The sequence below is a fragment of the Trifolium pratense genome, linkage group LG2 (genome assembly GCF_020283565.1).
Source record: "Trifolium pratense cultivar HEN17-A07 linkage group LG2, ARS_RC_1.1, whole genome shotgun sequence".
Lineage (NCBI taxonomy): Eukaryota > Viridiplantae > Streptophyta > Magnoliopsida > Fabales > Fabaceae > Trifolium > Trifolium pratense.
The window spans coordinates 38,192,838-38,216,156 of NC_060060.1; the positions used below are offsets into that span (position 1 = coordinate 38,192,838).

Here is a 23,319-nt window from a genome sequence, read left to right on the forward strand (position 1 = left end):
AAGAGAACTCGTTATTTTATTATATTGACCTATAATTTTAATTTATCAAAATTTGAATTTGAATACTTATATAAATTAGGGAGAATGTGTATGATCAATTGAGACGGGTTTGTCTTGTTAAACTAAACATCAGGGTGGTTTGGGGATGAAAAATAATGACTTCTTTGGTGGAGGGAAATTTTGTCTACAGTGGGGGTGGGATGGCTTGAGTTGTTTCCGTGATGAGAGCGGGTCGCCGCGTGCCGGTCGGGGGACGGATTGAGAATGTGCCATAAGAAAAAAAATAATAACAAATCTAACTGGTTTGTATTAGATTTTTAAGTTTTAATTTAGTTCTTAATTTTCTACTATCAATAAGAAAATGGAAAACATAAAGAAAGTAAGATAATATAAAGGCCCCGTGTCAAAATATATATAACTAGTGAAAATATAACAACTCTCACTATAAACTAACTGTGTCAAATATATATATTTACAATTTCAAAAGATTTGATATAAAGTTCCACCCTGCCCATGTTTTCCTATTATAACGGCTAGCAAAGTTCAAAGCAAACATGTCCTAGCTATTTTCAGTAGATACACAGAAATCAATGAGTTTTTCGACAATTTCTGCGCTTTCTGTTGTATATGTTGCATGTTCTAAGGGTCAGTCCAAAATTTATTTACTAGTTGCAGCCTCCTTTGTTTCCCTACCGGAGGAACTTCCCTCTCCTCTGCTGTAAGTTTACGGTTCGGGTCTGGTTATGGTGCATAAGCCAAACTTATGCACCGTGCATAAGCTTGCTTCCTATACCCCAGCTCATTTGCTTCCTACAACACAACATAACCAGACCCGCCCTAGCCCAACTCCCGTTTCTCCAAACTGATCGCATTAATTGCAACTGACAAACGGTTATTTATCAACAACAACACGAAACAACATTCATCACCATCAACAACACGAACGCAAATCATTCATCACCATCGCCGGAAACCAAACCACAACATCACGGGTATCACCATTCAAACGAAACAAACAGCAAAATGATGAAAACAAAACAGGTTCGAGCTTATTGTACTTAATTTCTTCCTCAAATTTCTTGTACTTTCAAGTAATTGCAATTAATTTTGAAAGTTTATCTGTTAGTTGGAAATAGTTTTGTTGTTAGTTTGGAAAGTAATTGCATATGTGTAACCCTAATTGACAGTTTAATTTTGAATTGGAGAAAATCAACTTAAAAAAATAGTTTAAAAATTGTATATGTTAGATGGAAATGGTTTCAGAGTGTTGATTTGGTTCACTGTATGTGTGTGATAAATTTTGCTGTTTCAGAGAGTTGTACTCCAAAACCATTAGATAGTTCAGTGATTCATCATGTTTTCCTTTATAATTAGTATTTCCTTTGAGACTAGTGACCCTTAGCCTGTGAAGCATTGAAACAAACACGGACAGTGACATGTAAGCACATGTAAGACACCAGACACTTGTTCAATATGAAGCATCAGTGTTAGCTCAGCATTGTTCAATATTTCTCTTATCCAAAACCATTAGATGTACTTAATAGTTTTCTTTGATCCAGGTGGAAAAATCTAAGGTAGAGCCATTGTCATTCTTCAGTATTGGACTGACACAATTGGAGGAGGAGAAAAGGAATGTCACTGCTTCATCATCTGGTGGTGATAAAAATCAGCAGCGGATAATGGGAGAAGCAAAAGGAAAGGAAAAGAAGCAGCAAAGAAACAGTGGTAAAAAGAAGCATGAAAAAAAGAAGCATAAGAAAAATGGTGACGAAAGAATTGTTTTACATCTCGTGGTCGTAAAAAGAAACAACAAACTGAGACACAAGATTCTGACGAAGGAATGATGAAAATGAAGGAAGTGGTAAGAAAGATTGTCGTGGTGGTGAAAATGCGAAGCAAAATAAGGCGAAGAAAGATTCTGATGCTGATCAAAGACTGAGGCACAAGATGAGCATACCTAAGGTTTATGAGCTTATGCATTCAGTACATGGCAAAAGAAGAAAAAACGAGATAATTGAGCAACTGAATGACTGTGGCTTAGGAGGAATGTTGCATATATGCAACTGGACAAAAATACACACTTTCTTTGTGGATTGGGTTGTTAGAAACTTTGAGAAAAAACATATGAGGATTAGATTAAGCAAGACAGAGGTACTTCCATTGACAGAGGATGATGTCCACAGGGTGTATGAGCTTCCAATGGCGGGGAAGCAGATTAACATACGATAGAGCATCGGAGCAGAGATTGATGTTAATCTGCTTCCCCGCCATTGGAAGCTCATACACCCTGTGGACATCATCCTCTGTCAATGAAAGTACATTGTCTTGCTTAATCTAATCCACATATGCTCTTTCTCAAAGTTTCTAACAACCAAATCCACAAAGAAAATGTGTATTTTTGTACAGTTGCAGATATGCAACATTCCTCCAAAGCCACAGTCATTCAGTTGCTCAACTATCTCGTTTTTTCTTCTTTTGCCATGTACTGAAGGCATAAGCTCATAGACCTTAGGTATGCTCATCTTGTGCCTCAGTCTTTGATCGGCATCAGAATCTTTCTTCGCCTTATTTTGCTTCGCATTTTCACCACCACGACAATCTTTCTTACCACTTTCTTCATTTTCATCATCCGAACTTCCTTCGTCAGAATCTTGTGTCTTAGTCTGTTGTTTCTTTTTACGACCAAGAGATGTAGAAGCAATTCTTTTGTCACCATTTTTCTTATGCTTCTTTTTTTCATGCTTCTTTTTACCACTGTTTCTTTGCTGCTTCTTTTTCTTTCCTTTTGCCTCTCCCGTTTTCTGCTGCTGATTTTTATCACCACCGGATGATGAAGCAGTGACATTCCTTTTCTCCTCCTCTAATTGTGTCAATCCAATACTGAAGGATGACAATGGCTCTACCTTAGATTTTTCCATCAAGATCAAAGACAATTATTAAGTACATCTGATGGTTTTTTTTTTGGATAAGAGAAATATTGAACAATGCTGAGCCAACATTGATGCTTCATATTGAACAAGTGTCCGGTGTCTTACATGTGCTGCTGTTAGACACCGACTCGTGGTTACATTCAACTTTTCTATGTTTTTAAAATTATTATCGGTGCGTACATGTCACTGTCCGTGTTTGTTTCAATGCTTCACAGGCTAAGGGTCACTAGTCTTAAAAGGAAATACTAATTATCAAGGAAAACATGAATCAGTGAATTATCTCACATAATTAGGACATCTAATGGTTACTACAGCATGAATCACTAGCTATTAAGGAAAACTATTAAGTACATCTAATGGTTTTGGAGTACAACTCTCTGAAACAGCAAAATTTATCACACACATACAGTGAACCAAATCAACACTCTGAAACGATTTCCAACTAACATATACAATTTTTAAACTATTTTTTTGAGTTGATTTTCTCCAATTCAAAATTAAACTGTCAATTAGGGTTACACATATACAATTACTTTCCAAACTAACAACAAAACTATTTCCAACTAACAGATAAACTTTCAAAATTAATTGCAATTACTTGAAAGCACAAGAAATTTGAGGAAGAAATTAAGTACAATAAGCTCGAACCTGTTTTGTTTTCATCATTTTGCTGTTTGTTTCGTTTGAATGGTGATGATGGTGATACCCGTGATGTTGTGGTTTGGTTTCCGACGATGGTGATGAATGATTTGCGTTCGTGTTGTTGATGGTGATGATGATTTACGTTCGTGTTGTTGATGGTGATGAATGTTGTTTCGTGTTGTTGTTGATGAATGATGAATAACCGTTTGCCAGTTGCAATTAATGCGATCAGTTTTGAGAAACGGGAGTTGGGCTTGGGCGGGTCTGGTTATGTTGTGGTGTAGGAAGCAAGCTTATGCACGGTGCATAAGTTTGGCTTATGCACCATAACGAGACCCACCTTTGCCTATTTGACAGATCAATCACAACAAAATATTAATACTATTTGAGTATTTTCTGAAATAAACCTTTTCAAAGACTATATTTTCTGAAATAAACCTTTTCAAAGACACTAATTATAAACATATGCATCTAATGGAATCATCAAAGACACTTGCATACCTTCCCGAAACTAAGTCTGCAGGTTCATTACTTAGAAGAGCAGGACTAGCATTCCCAAGCTCTGCCAGATGTTGTTCCAACCATGTCAATCTTCTAAGTTCAACTTCCATATATACCTGATCAGAAGGATCTCCTCTTAACAAAAGATAAAACTGTGTTCGGTGCACCAGAGAAATGTGACATAAATGCCACAACATAATAATTTGCTTTCTCTGCTGTTCAAATAGTATGCACCATGATAAAGGAGATCGATCAATTGTGTCCATTTCTTCAGGTACAGACTTGTTAGCTTCAAGCTCCAAAACCTATACCCGTGGCAAAAGAGAAAAGTATCAACATCGGTATATTATATATATGATGACACATTATAAACAATGAATTTCATTAATTCAACCGTAAAATACATAAAGAAATTATTGAGTAGATCAACTCCACAAATTTTTATAAACTTTTAAAAAAATTTGACACTTCATTAATTAAGTCAAATGAACATATAAGTAAAACATCTTGCCTGGCAAACCAAAAGTTGCTTCTGGTAATGCAGTTTAGCCACTAGCTCTTTCAACTCAGTAATATAAACTCCAAAACTCCGAATGTTCTCCTCAAAAGCATTCTTGAACATTTTCTGAACCTTCTTCACATTCACTGATTTTGATTGCCGCGAAGCAGGGCTACTTTCATCATCCTTTTGTGAGGTATCTTTATGCAACCTTGCAGAAGAATCACCACCAGGGGATGAAATGTTGGGAACTCTGTTCTCAATTTCATGTTCCATTGCTTTACAAGAAGAAGAGAGAGGTGAGCAAGGAGCTCGCATTATGTGTTGCATACCGGGGCTGTTGTTTAAGCTAAGAATTTTCTTCCTTCTAGGCTGTGTCTTACAGTCTGGAGTCTCCTTGGTGCCACCAAAAGCAGATACCAACTTGTCTATAGATTTCTGAACATTCGCCAGCTTCCTCTCTAAAGATGAAATAGTGTTCCCTTGATTTTTCAACTGAGTAATCTTTTCCATCAGGTTGGTCTTGTCTGCTTTCACGATTTCATCCGCTGTAGAACTAGCAGCTACCAAGTCTTTTATTTCAGACAGTACTTTCGACATGGTATCAGCCGTTTGTTGATTAAGATTATGGGTTGCAAAATCCTTATGCAGCACTTCAAGTGCTCGGTTGGCATCCTCAACGACTTGTAGCTGCCGATGTTCAAGCTTTTGGATTTCATCAACAAGTATTGATGGATCAGGAGAAGCCAATAAATTCTTCAGCATTGCCTGCCTGCTTACTGTCACCCTTCTCTCTGGAGTATGTTTAACAATATCTAATTCATTTTCGTCAGCAAAAGAAAGACATCTGACAACTTGACTAGAAGACCCGCAATCAATTGATCCCTGCATATAGTTTGAGTCAGAAAAATAAAAATTAGGAGTTAAACTAATGTGTTACGATTATTCCAAATACCTTCTGAACTTTATTTGCTCTTCTTTCAAGATCAAGTTGACATTGTGCAAGGTCTCTCTGTCGCTTCAGATCTTCCATATCTTTTTCCATCTGCAATTTTCCACAAAAAGTGAGAATGTTTGCATAAAACTCAAGAAAAGTACATTTTCTCATACTTTAAAATAAAAAATAAGCCTTTCACAGTTTATACTTGTCTTTTAGACTAGAAGAGCAAACCAATCGGAAGCTACTTTGCAGGATTTGATAATCACATTATGGCATCGGAAAGTCAAATGCTATTGCTACAGATTTCAAGACTTCCGTAAACATTAAAAAATATGGTTTCATAGTTTCATATAAACCATTGACCATATTTTGAGAGATAATGTAAGAACTTCGAGAAATACCATTATAATATTAATATCCATCCCGATCTGGTAAAGCTCATATATTTTGCATGAAACTTAAGACCAAGAAAAAACTATGTACCTGCTGAATTTTTAACTCCTTTTCATCTAGCAAAGACCTTAGACATTCATCTGCAGACAGTTCAGGTTTTCTTAACTCTCCTTCGAGCCTAGCAACTTCATTTTGCAATTCTCCAACTCGTGTCTTTTCCGAAACAACCTGTTGAGAAACACCACCCACCTATTAGACAGGCTTCTCATAATATGATTGTTTTCTGTTTTTTGAAAAATATGAAATCAGTTGATAAATGAAGTGGTATTTTGAAATAGAAGATACATTACACGTTACACTGAGTGATATATTATAAAGAAAAACATGTTGGGATTTCATTTTGAGTGTCACGGACTACTGTAAGCAGCCCTTTGATCTACCAATATAAAAATGACAGACAGCATGCCATTAATGAAAATTAGTATCCGTTACTCTTCACTTATTTCAAACCATTCTATTAAAACATATACCCTTTGCACTAGTCAATTTGAGGATGGCTACTAACTGTCTCAATTCAATGGGAGCTACCATCTCCAGAACTTAAATTTAGTATCATGCTTGTCAAGAAAATTAGAATGTCAACTATCAAACTTCTGCATACTTCTATTTTTTTTTTTTGGAATCTGCAAACTTTATTAAAACCACACCCCATGGCATAAGACATGCCAAGGGAGGGAAAGCAAGATACAAACAGACAGAAGCTATGAGGGAAGAAACACAACAAAAATCCCAGAATAAACAACAGCAAGACCAAAACATAAAGGCCTGCTCAACCAAAAAGCTACTGCCAACACATGGCCTAGAACAGAACACGACCAAAACAGCCCCAAACCAACCAAGAAGACAGCACAGCCAGGCAACACAGCAACAACAGAAAAACTCCAAAAAGAACGCCAAAAGAGGGGGAAACACTAGCGACTGAAGCAAATTCCGGGATCCCACGACCATTCATAATAAATACACGGTGCAATTTTCAACCTATCCACACTCCATCTCCAAGAGAGAACTTCTGCATACTTCTATTTAAAACACGTTTTCGGGAAAAATAACTATATACAGTAATATAGGAGAAAGTGTAGACAAGATTTTTCATATATGTCTTGTTTAGGTGTTAGTCATACCATATTTACATAAAGTTTAGTATCTATATTCAACGCTCACTTACATTCTTAATGTAATCATAGATGTCCCTAATAGCATTTTCAGTGATGCCTCTCATCGTGAATGTCTTGCCACTGCTCGTCTGCCCATAAGCAAATATGGTTGCTGCAAGAAAATTGAAATTGTTGGATAGATCCAAAAGAGAAGTAATCGGAGAGAGACAGGGAGATAACATATTCCGATGTAGTCTTTTAGCAAGGAATAAGTTACCATTGATTCCAGAAAGTTCTGATAATGCAACATCTTTTGCCCCTTCATCATAAACCTTCTGAGTTGAGCATGCAGGAGCAAAAACTCTATCTGTATCACATTAATCATATCACAATAACAGCTATTAAAAAATATTAAATAATTAAATACCACGAAAATAGAAACATAACGATTAATTAATTACCATTTATAAACAACATATATGCATTAATTTCCCTTAATGACTATTTCTGTTCACAATTTTGAACTAATAATTCATTAATTTTACCTATTCAGAAAGAGCAAAGTTGAACTAAGATTAAACAACAAACAACAGTCACATGCAATGCAAAGCAAGATGCAAAGCATACCGAAGGTGTACGGTGTTGCAGGCCTCCCTTCATTTGGATTCTCGAATACTATGGTTTGCTCATCCAAACAATCCCAAGCAATTAGATCGTACATGGACTGTTCCTTCCTGTTCAGTGGCCTCATCCAAACAGTGACCCTAATTTTCTCTTCCCAAATTTTGGAACCACCGGGAGTACTGGCCAGATTCCTATGTACCTTAGACGAAGGAGTTGCCACTGCCGGTGTTCCCACCCAAGTTCACCCTAAATTTCTGCAAAAAATGCCAAAATTGTTAGATCGGACGTCGTGACCCGGGATCTCACAATTATGTGAGTTTATTTTCGGTGGATTTACCACTTCATCTAATACAAAAAAAAAAAAAAAACTTAACATTATGCTGAAACATAGTATGATCTTAAGCTTCTAAAATTGTTGAATCTAAACAAATCAATTTATGAGAAACTTGTAAGTTTAGAAATCTACTACTTCACTAAGGCGATTTGAAATCTACGTTACATTTGATATTTTCCTGAATCTTTACTTTCCGTTTACAATTTCACATGAACAGTTCTATATATAGAAAGTGATCCTTATAAAGAAAGTTACTCTGTGAAATGAAAGCGCGAAAATGCCGGTGAATTTCGTCGGTTCTTGAAAGCGGTTGGAAACGGAGAAATGCCGGCGAACGACGTAAGTAGTTTGGAGTATGGCGAACGACGTAACGATTAATTTAAGACTAACGGCTTGCTTCAAAAACAAAAAAAAAGTTAAGAATAACGGCTACTTCAATGGTAGCTCTTTCCGGAATCAATAGAAAAACGGACGTTTAAAATTATCGGGCCCCACTTTTATGGGCCTGATATCAGTACAACCTTCGTGGACTTCATATGGAATGTTTACAGCCCATTTCTATTGAGAAATTAAAAACTTATATTTTTAATTTTTTTGTAAAATATCATTTTGTATGAATAAAAGCTCATTTAGATCTCGACTGGTAGGATCAAGGTTATCAAAACCGGACCGGACGATCGGACCGTGAACCGGTCATGAAACGGTTCGATTTTGAGCAAAAAAGGATAGGAAACCGACCAGCAAAAAAACGCGTGAACCGGGGTCGAACCGGGTTGAACCGGCGAACCGACCGGGCGGTTCAAGCGGTTTTGCAAATTTTTATTTTATTTTTTAAAAAAAGGGCAAAACGTCGTCGTTTTAATTTTTTTTTTGAAAAAAAAAAGTCTGAAACAAAACAACGACGTCGTAGGAATAGGAAAAGTTTTTGTTTTTCATCTATTTTTCATTTGGTTTGAATTATAAATTTTATTTTATTTTGACTTGTGATGTTTTATCTTTTTAATGTGTGAAATTATGAAATATTGAGCAATTATTCATATATATATTTATTTATATATTAATTAAAATATATATTTATTTAAAAACGGTTCGACCCCGATTGAACCCGGTCCGATCAATTGAACCTTGAACCGGTGATCTCGCCGGTTCGATGACCGATCCGGTTCTGACAACCTTGGCTAGGATACTATACCTTATAATATAATATATGTATTGTTTAGTTCTCACTTGGGTTTTAGTCTTTTGCCACCAAATTTTGTAATTTTATTTTTAAAAAATATTTAGCTCAGTTTTTAAGATAAATAAAAGTATTAAGACAATTGGGATTTCTTTTTTAGCTTATTCGAATCATCAATTTTGCTTAAAAAAATTGTTCAATTTAATTTGTTGTGTTATTTTTATTTTTTTATTTTTTGAAGGATTGTTATGTTATTGTTGATGGTTGAAAAAACTGGCTTGTTCAAAACTTGGTAGATTTTTCTTATGTAGTTCGAAACTTGTATCCATCAATTTAATTTAAATGTTCAAAAATCTATCAATTTAATTTTTCTTCAACCATTATGGTAGAAACTGGCTTAAATTGAACACAAGAAAAATTGAACTGGCTTGTTCAATTTAGTTCGAAACTGGCTTCTTCAACCATAATAGTAGAAATTGGCTTAAATCGAACACAAGAAAAATCTTCATAATCCACCAATTTAATTTTTCTTCAACTATTATGGTTGAAGAAAAATCTTCAAATCAAGAAGCTGTGTAGAAACTGGCTTGTTCAATTTAATGTAATACACAAATTGAACTGGCTTGTTCAATTTAGTTCGAAACTGCCTCTTCAATCATAATGGTAGAAATTGGCTTAAATCGAACACAAGAAAAATCTTCATAATCCACCAATTTAATTTTTCTTCAACTATTATGGTTGAAGAAAAATCTTCAAACCAAGAAGCTGTGTAGAAATTGGCTTGTTCAATTTAATGTAATACACTAGTAAACATATTTTATAATGATTATCACAAAAAAAATAAAAAAAATAAATTATAATGCCACTTTATAAAAATTAGAAGTTTACATTAGATACATTAATATTTGGTTGGCATAAATATCACAGTAGTCCCTGTATATTCCCGGTTTTTTAGTTTTAGTCCCTATATGTTTTTTTTTTTAATAAAAACAGTCCTTGCATGTCCAATTCTTTTTGGTTTTCGTCTCTCCCCTCTTAAAAATGCTGATGTGGTTAACACCATGACATGTGACATGCTGACGTGGCAAATGAAGGACTAAAACAAAAAAAAAGTTATTATTGAAGGACCAAAACCAAAAAATAAAGTTTAAAATCCCTAAAATTAAAAAAAATTGTTTTTACTTTAACGTTTTTTAATTTTAAAAATAAATAAAAAAAACAATTTTTTTATGTAAGACAAGTTATATTATTAATAACTTTTTAGTGCCTTAATGGTCACTTGTTATTAGTTTGTGCAATATTAAGGCTCTGTTTGGTTTACCTTAGTTTTGAGCTTATTCAAACAACTTATACAATATAAATTAGGTTTTATGCTATTTTATAAGTTCACACTAGTTAAAATTGTATTTTATAAACTATTTTATCATAAACTACCTTGACAAACTTATAATACTCCCTATTGGTGAATTAAAATAAAGGTATAATAGGAAAATAAGGTGCAATAATACACTTTCTTAATATTATGTTTTTTTCTAAAATGTCAAGTAATTTGAAACAGGGGGAGTAATACATAAACATTGCATAAGATGTTTGCATAAACTAAAAAATAAGCTAATTCAAACGGGGCCTAAGTTGACGTGCAATTTTAAGCACACTGTCATTATAGCCAGATTTTTTAGCATGCCCTAAACCAATTTTAGCAAACTGTGAACAAGTTTTTACACTATAGGCTTATGGATTTTAAATTTTAGCACTCTTATATATATTTTAATTTTTTTTTTCTATTTGAAAAAAAAAATTGGTTTTTTTAAAAGTAAAAAATGTTTAAAAATTGTTTATTTTTAAATTTTTTTTTTAGGGATTTTGTTTTGTTTTGGTCATTCATTAAATATTTTTTTTTGGTTTTGGTGCTTCATTTGCCACGTCAGCATGCCACATGTTGTAACAGCCCTCGGGCCCCATCATGGCGATCCCGGAGCTGCCACCTCACGATCTTCTCTACCCCCCTCACTATTAGAGTTTTTGCCTTCCGTGGGAATCGAACCATGTACCCTGGGGTTCAAGTACTTGTTCAATCAATTCCCACTACCAATTGGGCTACGTAGCTCAATTGGTAGTGGGAATGGATTGAACAAGTACTTGAACCCCAGGGTACATGGTTCGATTCCCACGGAAGGCAAAAACTCTACTAGAGAGGGGGTGGAGAAGATCGTGAGGTAAAACACCGGGATCGCCATGATGGGGCCCGGGGGCTGTTACACATGTCATGTCATTAGCCACATCAGCATTTTTGAGAGGGTAGGGACGAAAATCAAAAGGAATTGGACATGCAGGGTCTGTTTTAAAAAAAAAACATACAGGGACTAAAAACAAAAAAATGGGAACATACAGGGACCAATATGATATTTAAGCCTATTTGGTTTTATCTTAAGTATCTTATCATTGATATAAGTTATCTTCTTTTTTTTTTTTTTTTCAAATAATTTAGTAGTTAAAAATTTCATCTTTAAGTATATAAGTGAATGTCAGTAAGACTATGGTTCTCTTAGCCACCGTTCAAGAAAAAAAATCTAATTTTTCTTGTTTCTTTTTCCTATTCATCCATTAGTGAGTGGTGATTTAGGATCAACTTTAATTTGATCCAAAATCACCACTCTTGTTCCTTTTTTAATTATGTTTTTATTTAAATAAGTGATTTTTACATATTCTTGAGTTTGTTTGAGTTTTTCGTCTTTGTGATTTATTTGTCTGGTTTGTTTGACATTCCGTCTTGGTACGGTGTTTGTTTTGAGTCTCGTCTTAGTATGGTGTTTGTTTTGTTCAAATTTGCTGATTTGTCTCGATCTAGGTCCAATACACATTCAATAATTCTAGCGTCTTTAACGTTACATATTCGGGAAAATGACTATTCAGGACATTTGTAACGGTGTTTGTTTTGTTGTACTCTACAAATTTAAATGAATAAATATTATTGTTTTTGTTTGTCAAAAAAAAGTAGATAAGTGAATATCCAGAATTCAAACACCGACTCATACATACATATAAAATGTGTTATTCATACCAACTAAGCTAAACATATCATCATTAGAATAAAATGTATATAAATTGTATAAATATGACGCAAATGACTGCTTATTATAATGAAATTTAAAATAAGTTCCTTAAAAGAAAAAAACTATCAGATATGCTCTTCCAACAAAAAGGAAAACTGAGATTTAATTAAAAACTATGATTCTCTTAATATAATTGAATCTGACTTGTATAGTATATATGATATTGGCACGTGTGGATTCAAACAAATTGCTTGTCAATGCACCACAAGGATACTCCACTGTGTTGTGTTGGACTATAGATGGTGCTGAGAAAGTTCGAAGGTAGAAGAAGTACGTGAAATAGTCTAGATTCCTTTAAGTGTTTATATTTGTTTTCTCCTTCGTCCCCTACCTCAACAAATAAGAAAACCCATGTATAACCACTAATTTTATTTTCCATTCAAAAATTTAAAAACCATAATAAATATATTAAGATTTAAGATTACAAAAAAAATAGAAAAATATTTTTAGCAATGTAAATGGTTCCCTTATATATATAGAGCCAATATATTATAACTAATTCCTAGTAGAATGAATAGCACATATGAAAAGAGTTAATGCTCTGTCTTAAAATGAATATAGCCTATTTAAGTGATAAGATTTAGTCTAATGGTCAGGAGTTTGAGTAGTATACATGATATATCTTAAATTTAATCTTCATTGGTAACATTGTAAAAATAAAATAAAATGAATAGCCCATTTAATATGTTCATATTATAAATGAAAGAGAGAAATAATAGTATTTTTTTAATTAAAATAACTTGATCAAATATTGATGTATTTGGAAGACAGTTTGATCCCCACAACTATGATTGGTAGGAGACTAAAACTACTTAATAACAGAACTGACCCCGAATTAAATTAGATGGTTCAGTGTGCCGAATACTAATGGTGAAAACAAATAAAAAATACTGATGTAATTTTTTTTTTGTTTTTACCACAGTTTAATCTGGTTCGGGGGTCAACTCTGGCATCAAGTAGTTCCAGCTCTCTCCCGATCGCAGTTGCGGGGATCGAACTGTGGTCCTTCCTACCAAGTTCAGCGTCAATCACCACCGAACCAACAATTATCAAAATACTGATCTATTTATCATTACTAAGTGGAAGATGATATAATTGGAAGCAAATTATATAGTTAATGACTTAACAAATTGGAAAAATCAATTATTTTAGGACAAATTTTTTATAAATAGATCAAAGTTTTAATACGAAAGGGATATATATTTTAAGGGGAAACCACCAAAGTGAACCCGATAAATAATAGAATTCTTATTACAAATTGACTATGATTAATTGGGATTGACAAGCATGTACATATGTACTAATACAGAAAGAGCCATTCAAAACAAGACAATTATAATCTTCCATAGTATTAAAATACCACCCTTAATATAATGATAGTATGATACAATCTATGTGCTATGTATGTACCATCAACATGTATACTAGCTACCTGCTAATCATTTATTTAATTCCAATAAAAAGCCATAAACTATATTCTCGTCCACGCTAGTTAGTTTAATTTTTTGCTTAATCATACTATATATGCTTATGAAGTCTCCGGGTGATTTTAAGAATTATGGGTCAATCATAAGATTGTCAACACACATACATATATATAAATCAGTCAATCCGACCGTATATGGGTTTACATCTAATGTTTAGCAATTAATTAGCACTATCAATAATTTTGACTTATAATTAGATTATATACTAAGCAAATAGTTTACGATGTAGCTATAATAGTAGTACGAAGGGAAATTAAAAACTCAGTGTTGACCACATATAAAAGAAGATTTTATCTACTTTTTAGTTAGTATAAGGGGAAAATTTAACATATACTCCATCCATCTTTAATTATAAACAAAAATCAACTTTTTAGATTTATTGAATAACTAATTTATCTAATTTATATTATTGATCAATTACATCAGTTATTTAATAAATCTGAAAAGTTAGCTTTTGCTTAATGAGAAAATAATATCCATGAAGTTATATGGTACTAATTCATTGCATGTAATATGCAGAAATCAAGATTTGAATTTTGGTAATCTCACTTATTCACCTTAAAAAGTATAATTTTAGTCATTAAACTAGTTGACATTGTTGAATTGATAGTACTTGTTAATAAGAATTTTCAATTTATTGATTACTGAAATTCATAAAGATTAGTTATGTCTGCAAATTCTAGTTTAATTGGTGAAAAAACTCATTATTATTATTAAGCCGAAGACCGTAATTATGGTTTAAACTCCTATTCCTCCATTTGTGTACGTACGGTTGCCTATCTAAAAAAACAAAAGAAAGATTAGTGAGCTATTAAGTGGGATAACTATGGAAAGGGTTTCTTAGGGAGAAATCACTCAAACTTATCGCATGGGTACTTATATATCAAGAGAAAGAATATTACGTAATATTCTTTTATTTTCAAATTTCCTTTCATAATGCAAAAATTGAATAAGAATCAAATTTCTAAGTGTTTGATTCCTTTCTTTGGAACTTCCTTTTAGGTTCCTTGTTGTTTCTCTCCGATCCCCCCCATGAGGCCAAGAGACATATTTTTCTAAATATAATGCCAAACCCAATCCACCTTTGATAGTTACTATCAACTGTCAAAATTGAGTTGATGCCAAAATCCGATCAACATGCACGCATCTCTCACATATTCAAGCATAGAGATGGCTTGAATAAATCTAACATCGTCGGAGAGCGTGGAAAAAACAATGCGCTAATGCTAGAGAACCACAATTAGAGAGGGAGACGTCACACTCAACCCAAAATTTTAGGGCATATTAGGTATATATGTGTCATATTTCTTATAAATCAAACATTCATCTTATTCGTAGTCAAAATGAGACTTAATCACTCACACTTTAAATCCAAAGGACTTATATCCCATATATTTCCCCCACCAAGCCGAACTACGACTCTGATACCACTTGTTGGAGAGTTCGGAAAAAATAGAAGGTCAATGCTCAAAAACCACAAGAGATGAAGACGTCACATCTCAACCCAAAACCTTAAGTCATTAGGTATATGTTTCACCCCTATTATAAATTCAACATTTTTTCTATTCATAGTCGATGCTTGAATAAACTCAAAACATGCATATTTTTATGCATAAAATAACGATATCCATGGATCCGCAAATATCCTCAGATAAGTGCCCAATACCCGTTTAGTGAATATCCACACGAATATTGTGTAGGCACGGGTAAAAATTGTCAAACGCGAGCTAGTAGCAGATCACTATCTATGCCTGTAGATACCCATTGCCGGCCATAATTTTAATAAAATCTATCCAACTTTTTTTTATTTTTTATTTTTTTCACTATCAGTTTAATCTGGTTCGGGGTAAGTTCTAGCATCAAGTGGTTTTAGTCTCATTCCGATCGCAATTGTGAGAGATCGAACTGCGGTCCTCCCTACCAAGTTCAGCGTCAATCACACCACTGAACCAACTAACGATTGTTATCCAATTTTAAATATGAACAAAAGTAAAAAAATTAGATACATATTTTGTAAAAAAAATAAAAAATTAAGCACACATATTTAGATCAAATATATTTTGACTTTTAATTATATTTAAGATTGAACTCGTATATATACTAATTAATGATTGTAAAAAAAAAAAAAAAACAATTATTAACGACTTAATTAAATCCAACTATATATACTTGGTTTTTGTGATAAAATTTGTGACTAAATCATCGGCTTTTTGGTTGACTCCATAAACTAATTGAATTGTTTTGGGCTGGTAGCTAGAAGTCCCAAAACTTGAACTCAAGTTGATGTTTATTTTTGGGTCAAAAAAAAGTTGATATTTATTTTTGAACGGTCAACACAAAATGAAAACTACACCATATTTTTTTGAATAAAATTTTAATGCATGTATAGTTCTCGTAAGTATAGCTCACTTAATAGCTATTAAGAATATTATTAAAGAAGTCGAAATTTAAACTTTAAATTTTCTACTTCTTCACACTTAAATAGTGAGTTTATCTATTTAACAAAAAATATTCTATATTTTATTGCATAGATAACCAGCTAACAAATTTATATTGCTATTCAAATATATTTGTGTTCTCTCTAGCTAAGTTCTCTCTTTCATTAAAAAGAGTATGATTTTAATTTATTTTAGATCGGTAGATCAACTTCAGTCAATAATTAGACTATCAAAAAAAAATTGTAATTTAAAATATATTAAGTAAAACATAAATTTATTTAATATAGTTTTTTTTATATTTAATTATATACATAGTATACATAGTATACAAGTAAAAAAAACTTTAATGCACTATAAAATGTGAATAAAGTGTTTTTAATTTATTTGGTCATTGATACAAGGGAGTCAAGTTGTTCAGACTCATGCATTTATAATCATATGTACGGATCATGATCTATTTGCGCCCTATCTTTTCTCAACATTTTCAATTTATGAGAGGTCTACAAGGGAGTCAAGTCACATTGTTCAGACTCATGCATTTATTAATAGATATACTGACTATATCTCTGAAACTCGCATATAATTATAAGATCTTTAGTTCAAATATAGATGAAGACATTCAATCTAACAATATCGACATTTATCAATTGAGCAGATGAAATTATATTTTTCATTTTTAGGTAAATGTTCGCTATTCCAACACTAAGACTAATATATAAATGTGAATGGTTGAGTTTATAAATGAAAACTTAACTTAATTACAAGTGGGTCAGAATAGACATGTTTGATAAGAGATGATTCTCTCATGTAATATTATGATAAAAAAAAAAGTTAGATAAGTAAATGATCTCTATAATTTTTCAGAATTTTGTTTTTTGTCTCTAAAGATTTTTTTTTGCATTTTTTTGTCTTGAAGTATTTTCTGTCATTTGGTTCCTACTTTTCATTAAACTTATTCGAAATTTTAATTTATTTTTTTTTGCAGTCATATTTAATTTTTTTTGGTTCCTAAATCAAAACCTGGGCCTTTTATCTAAAAGACACTCTTTAGTCAATGTCTTTCCTTGGATCATTCATTTTCTTCCAATTTATTTAGTCAACAACAAACCAAATTAAAAACTTGGCTGGCATCTTTACCAAACAATTCAAAACCAAGCTCATTTTTAAGTGGAACAATTCTTAAACCGAATTTTATTTACTTCACGGTCGAACTCTGAATTACTAATTTTTTTTCTTTAAGAACCATATAATGTTAACGAAAAAATTGACGTCTATAATTATCTTTTATATTTCTAAGATTCTGTCATGAATTTAATTATATGCATTATCAGTGTAAAGTTATTTTACACATGCGTCCAATAATATACCAATACATCATGTATGGTATTTAAAAACACATGATGTGTCACGTTCATTAAATGATGTGACAACACATCATTGGATGCATGTGTAAAGAATCTTTACACTGACATTGCACAACAATTAAACTCTGCTGTCATTATCTTTTTCTTTCTATTATTGAGAAATTTAAATTGGGGCATACATTATGCATATTATTGAACCAATACCATGAATAAAAGACTACCCGTAGATAGCACGAAAGTTCTCAAACATAACCAATGAATTTCCATTATACTTATTATTATATCATCAATATTATAATAATGCAATTAAATTAAGCTAGCAAAAAAATAATCAGTAGACATATGTAAACACTAATATTGATATAATTTTCTTGTTGATTCACTTCAAATAAGTAAAAGTCTACGCCACGTGATCTCATTGTGACGAGTGCATGCAGCCAAACCTATCTATAAATATAATCTCACATAATCCTCTCATTTCATCACTCACACAATATTAATTATTCACAAGTATCTACAACTTCTCATTTAAATTACAATACTAAAAAATAATCATGTCTATGATTAATGAAAATAACCATCCAAAAATAGTATCTAAAATAGCCATAATAGGAGGTGGAGTTAGTGGTATAGCAATTGCAAAACAACTATCACACCACAATCCTATTGTTTTTGAAGCCACCAATTCCATTGGTGGGGTGTGGAAGCATTGCACTTACAATTCAACAAAACTTCAATCTCATCGTAGAGATTATGAATTCACTGATTTTCCTTGGCCTAATAGAGATAATCCTGATTTTCCTACCCATGTTGAAGTGTTGGATTATTTACGTTCATATGCCAAACACTTTGATGTGATCAAGAATATTAGGTTTAACTCTAAGGTGGTGGAACTCAGGTTTAATGGTAGTAATCCCCACAAGTTTGGAGGAGTAGGACTACCTCATGATCTTGACTATGGAAATTTACTTTCCGGAGAGTCTATGTGGGATGTCGCAGTGCAAACTAATGACTCCGATAATATTCAGGTCTTCATTCGCCTCTAAATTAACTATATAGTTTTTTTTAATATATATATAGCTTACTAGAGTTTTAAAACTCATTTGGAGATTGACTTGACCTAGTTCAATTTATTATCTACTGACATAAACGTCAATAAAAATGCTTGAGAACTTATAAAAATAGATTGTGACATATTCATAAGTTATTTTCAAGACATAATTTACGGAAACAATTTATAGCTTATATGATAACAAATGAACTTTATCAACTTTTGAATTGGCATAATAATTTTTTGTTTATATAATTTTATCATTGATCACATTTTTATAATCTATGTGTGTGGGCAAAAAGCAAAATTAATTCTTAAAGTTCTAAATTAAAGAAGCACTCTAATTTATTTTTTTACTAAAAGAAGCACTATATTATTATATTATGTGGAGCATTCACATGTACGTACCCTTTTTTTTTACAAAAATTATGTACATACTTTTGAGAATATTAATTGTACTGATAATTATTTCCTTTGATTTATTCAGTGGTACAGCTTCGAGTTTGTGGTTCTTTGCTTAGGCAAAAATGGGGACATACCAAAGATTCCAATGTTTCCACGCAAAAAAGGCCTTGAGGTATTCAAAGGGAAGGTCATGCATTCACTTGATTACTCTAAACTTGATCAAGATGATGCTAATCAACTTCTCAAGAATAAAAAGGTTGTGGTAGTTGGTTTCAAAAAATCTGGTATTGATTTAGCATTGGAGTGTGCACAGGCAAACCAAGGTAATTAAAATCTACTCGATTATAAATATTCGCTATGTTTCAAAATATATAAGTAAAAATCGGTCAACAAAAACGAATGTATTTAGTCCAAATTTTGTATCAAATATATCAAATTTTTTAACTCATTTTTACCTATATTTTGGGACATATATACATCTTGAATATCATATACAAAATAAAATTAGATGAGATAATTTTAGTTATTTTATTCTTCTCAAATTATGATTGATTAATTCGTGATATATTTCCAGTGCCAAATAGTATTATTGCCAGTTTTAAAATGTACGTGTGTGTGGACATAGATACATATACGCAGTCATAGTCAACTTTCACAATCATTTTCTTGCAGAAAATATAGTTTTGTTTGTTTGTCTTGGAAAAACCTAACTTTTGATGTGGAGGATAACTTTTTTTTTTCTTTTTCCAAATCCATCACAATTAGAATTTTTATTTCAATAGTCGCTTCGATATATACCCACGATATAATTAAGCTTCGTGTTTGCTATGAGACTAATCTTTAAATCGACACCGGAAAATATATAATAACTTGGGTCGTCATCAATTCTTGGCGGCCTATATACATATGTTCCTTTTGGTTATTGTTTTGCTTTGTTTTGTTGTTTTGACAAAATACCTAAAAGCATGTTTTTTATGAAATAATTCTTGCGAAAGCAACTACAGTTAGGCATGTTTGTAGAACATTTTTTCATTCAACTTCCTTTGTTCATTTTCATAGTAATTTGGTTTCGATTTTTCTAGATTCCTTAAATAAAAATTGACGATAATTTGTCAAATTAAGTACAATAAATAAAAATTAGTTACATAAGCAAATTTATAAGTGATTCCACATAAAAAAATATTTATATAACTAATTTTTATTAATCGTTGAATAAATAACCTACAACTTTTTAAGAGTAGTCTATGTCTAACCTTAGTTTTCCAATTTTAGCTTTCTTTAGTTTTCCAATTTGGGGTTGTGACAAGTTTCGATGGCCACAGATTAAACATGTTGTATTATTAGATAATTGACAATTGTTTTGAATTCCTTTGATTTGATATTATGTTGGTTGGTATTATGTTTTTTTTGTTGAAAGTTCATTTAACGTTATGTTAGTAATTAATTTGAGGGATATTCTCGTGTGGTGGTGATAAGAGTTTAGACCAATTTTTTAGTCACACTCACAAAAAAATTATATCATTTAATAATTTAAAATATAAATATTATTTAATTATTTTTTCATATATTTATTTCTTTTTTTATGAGTATAACTAAAAAATTGATCTAAACTCGACGAATTATTTTTAATTTGACTAATATGTTGGAGAATTCTTTACTACTATACTAGTCTACTACATTATTTGTTCAACACTTTCCCTATCTTAACATGTTGCCTTTTATTTTTCATTTGTCGTGTTGTGGGACACGAAGAAAAAAAAAATTCTCCAACCAATTTTTCAATTATTGGGACGAAAGTATATTCTCTTTATTTATTGCTGTTATCATTTTCAGTTCTTTATTTATGAATTTTATTTATTATCATTGGCTTTTTTTTAAAATATTTATATTAAGTATTATTTTCTAATTTTGCTCCAACATGGCTTGATTTCACACTTGTTAAATAATTTTTGACTTATGGACCATTGTTTTTTTTCATTTATACTTTAATAAAAAAATATCGTTAAAATAGTATTAAGAGTTTCACGATGATTGTGAGATGATCTGAATATATGTTTATAATCGAGAATAATCATCATTTTACAAGTGAGTTTTGTAATGTTAAGTTAAACTCAATTTCTAATTCTAAGATGATATCAGAATCTTTTTCACAATCCGTTGGACCACCAAAAAGTTTTTGATCGGGTCACTCACCCACCATTTATATCCTCGCATCAAGTCCAATATAAGCGCGAGATGGTGTGTTATGAGTCTCACGTCGATTGCAATATAGTCTGAATATATATTTATAAATGAGAACAATTCTCACTTTACAAGTGAATTTTGTGAGATTGAAAACATAGAAACCAAGTGTGTCTAATATGAATCCAGTCCAAGAATTACCTTACTACATTTATTTTTTATCTTTTTATTATTATAAAATTCATTTTATGAAAACCGGTAAGACTCCACCAACCACCATTGAACCATTTCTTAGAGGACATATTTAGGTTGGATTATCAAACCAATACTTTTAATTCATTTTGAAAAACAAAAACACACATGTCAATCCTTAGACTCTTCAATGTATAGGCTTTTGAATGGAGAAAATGAATTTCAATGACTGATTATGACTTTCATCTTCTTTTCCCACATAAATTAGAGCCACGTGTGGATGTATTCACTCAAATTTAAATTTCAACAACTCATGTCTTTGATAGTATACTATACATCAACACTTCAACTTTACAACTTGTATGTGTGAAAAGATATGTTAATACATGTCAACGCATAATTAAGTCAACATTCTTTCTTTTGTTTCTTAAATTTCAACATGTATGTATAAGTATAAAAACCAAGCTTGGTCAACCAGATATTTTTTACTATTAAGTATAACAAAACTACTGGTTAATTACTTGTCTATGAAGGAATTGAAGGAAAAGCATGTACCATGGTGATAAGGACTTTGCATTGGACAGTTCCACATTACTGGATATGGGGGTTGCCATTTTTCTTGTTCTACTCAACAAGATTTGCTCAGTTATTCCATGAAAGACCAAATCAAGGACTACTAAGAGCTCTTCTCTGCTACATATTTTCTCCGATGGTATAAATATAATTAACATTTTTCACTAACTGAATCATATAATAATGTATAATTAAAATGTATAGCTAATTGTTTCTTGATGTGCAATCCATAATAGAGACTTGGCATTTCAAAGTTCATTGAATCCTATCTTCTATGGAAACTTCCTTTGGAGAAGTATGGTTTAAAACCGGAACACCCTTTTGTGGAAGATTATGCAGCATGTCAAATGGCTATCATGCCAGAAAATTTCTTCAATGAGGTGGAAAAAGGCAAGATTCTCTTTAAAAAAACATCAAAGTGGTGGTTCTGCAATGAAGGAATCGAATTTGAAGATAACACTAAGGTGGAAGCTGATCTAGTGATCCTTGCAACTGGTTTTGAAGGAAAGAAAAAGGTCAAAACCATTTTACCAGAACCTTTTTGTAGCTTGTTGGAGTGCCCTTCAGGTCTTATGCCTTTATACAGGTAAGAAGTACAAATAGTACCTGTTTATGATTAATTTTGCTTTCTTTCATAGAAATATACACGAGAAACTAATAGCTTGATTTATGCTAATCATGACAGGGGAACTATCCATCCATTGATTCCAAACATGGCTTTTGTGGGATACGTTGAGAGTGTTTCAAATCTTCACTCCTCGGAGATACGCTCGATATGGCTTGCAGGACTTGTTGATGAGAAATTCAAGCTTCCTACCATTGAGAGCATGCTTTCACAAACCCTTAAGGAGATAGAAGTAATGAAAAGGTCTACAAGGTTCTATAAGAGGCATTGCATTTCAACATATAGCATCAACCATAGTGATGAAATATGTAATGATCTTGGATGGAGTTCATGGAGGAAGAAGAACTGGATATCCGAAGCTTTCGGACCCTACAGTAGTCAAGACTATGAGAAGAAAGATTGAATACATATTTTATAACCATTCTAGTAACCACAACATATATATAATAGTAAAATTATAAGAAAAATAATTGCATTTTCTCCCCTTAAAAATGAGAGGGGAAACACTAGTGATAGGTTTTATTTTCAAAATGGTTATAGCTAAATTCCTTCCATACACGTAAGAGTGATGTTTCTGAAATGTACTCGTGACTCTTTCAAAGTTTATTTATTGCAATGTTGCTCAAATAAATCATACAAATTCCAGAACCTTGTTAGCTCACATAGAAAACTCAAAACACTAAACAAAACATAATG

The 23,319-nt window shown here is 32.0% G+C and overlaps 3 protein-coding genes across 3 annotated transcripts; 1 reads left to right on the top strand and 2 right to left on the bottom strand.

Annotated features, from left to right (window-relative positions):
• Window positions 1–2,303: 2,303 nt before the first annotated feature.
• LOC123909894 (protein MNN4-like) lies at window positions 2,304–2,946 on the bottom strand. The gene has a single exon (XM_045960823.1). The coding sequence runs from the start codon at window positions 2,916–2,918 to the stop codon at window positions 2,307–2,309; it is 612 nt and encodes a 203-aa protein (XP_045816779.1). The 5' UTR covers window positions 2,919–2,946; the 3' UTR covers window positions 2,304–2,306.
• An 842-nt stretch (window positions 2,947–3,788) lies between these two features.
• On the bottom strand, window positions 3,789–7,924 carry LOC123904668 (kinesin-like protein NACK2; the record flags this gene model as incomplete). The annotated part of the gene is made up of 8 exons (XM_045954303.1): window positions 3,789–3,918; window positions 4,074–4,378; window positions 4,585–5,457; window positions 5,528–5,617; window positions 5,996–6,133; window positions 7,131–7,231; window positions 7,337–7,426; window positions 7,687–7,924. Coding segments are annotated over 8 exons (1,953 nt in total), but the record flags the coding sequence as incomplete, so codon positions are not given.
• Window positions 7,925–18,080: 10,156 nt separating this feature from the next.
• On the top strand, window positions 18,081–23,278 carry LOC123909921 (probable flavin-containing monooxygenase 1). The gene is made up of 5 exons (XM_045960853.1): window positions 18,081–18,624; window positions 19,135–19,375; window positions 21,959–22,137; window positions 22,235–22,584; window positions 22,684–23,278. Exons 1-5 carry the CDS (start codon window positions 18,151–18,153, stop codon window positions 23,024–23,026), a joined length of 1,587 nt encoding a protein of 528 aa, XP_045816809.1. The 5' UTR covers window positions 18,081–18,150; the 3' UTR covers window positions 23,027–23,278.
• Window positions 23,279–23,319: the final 41 nt, after the last annotated feature.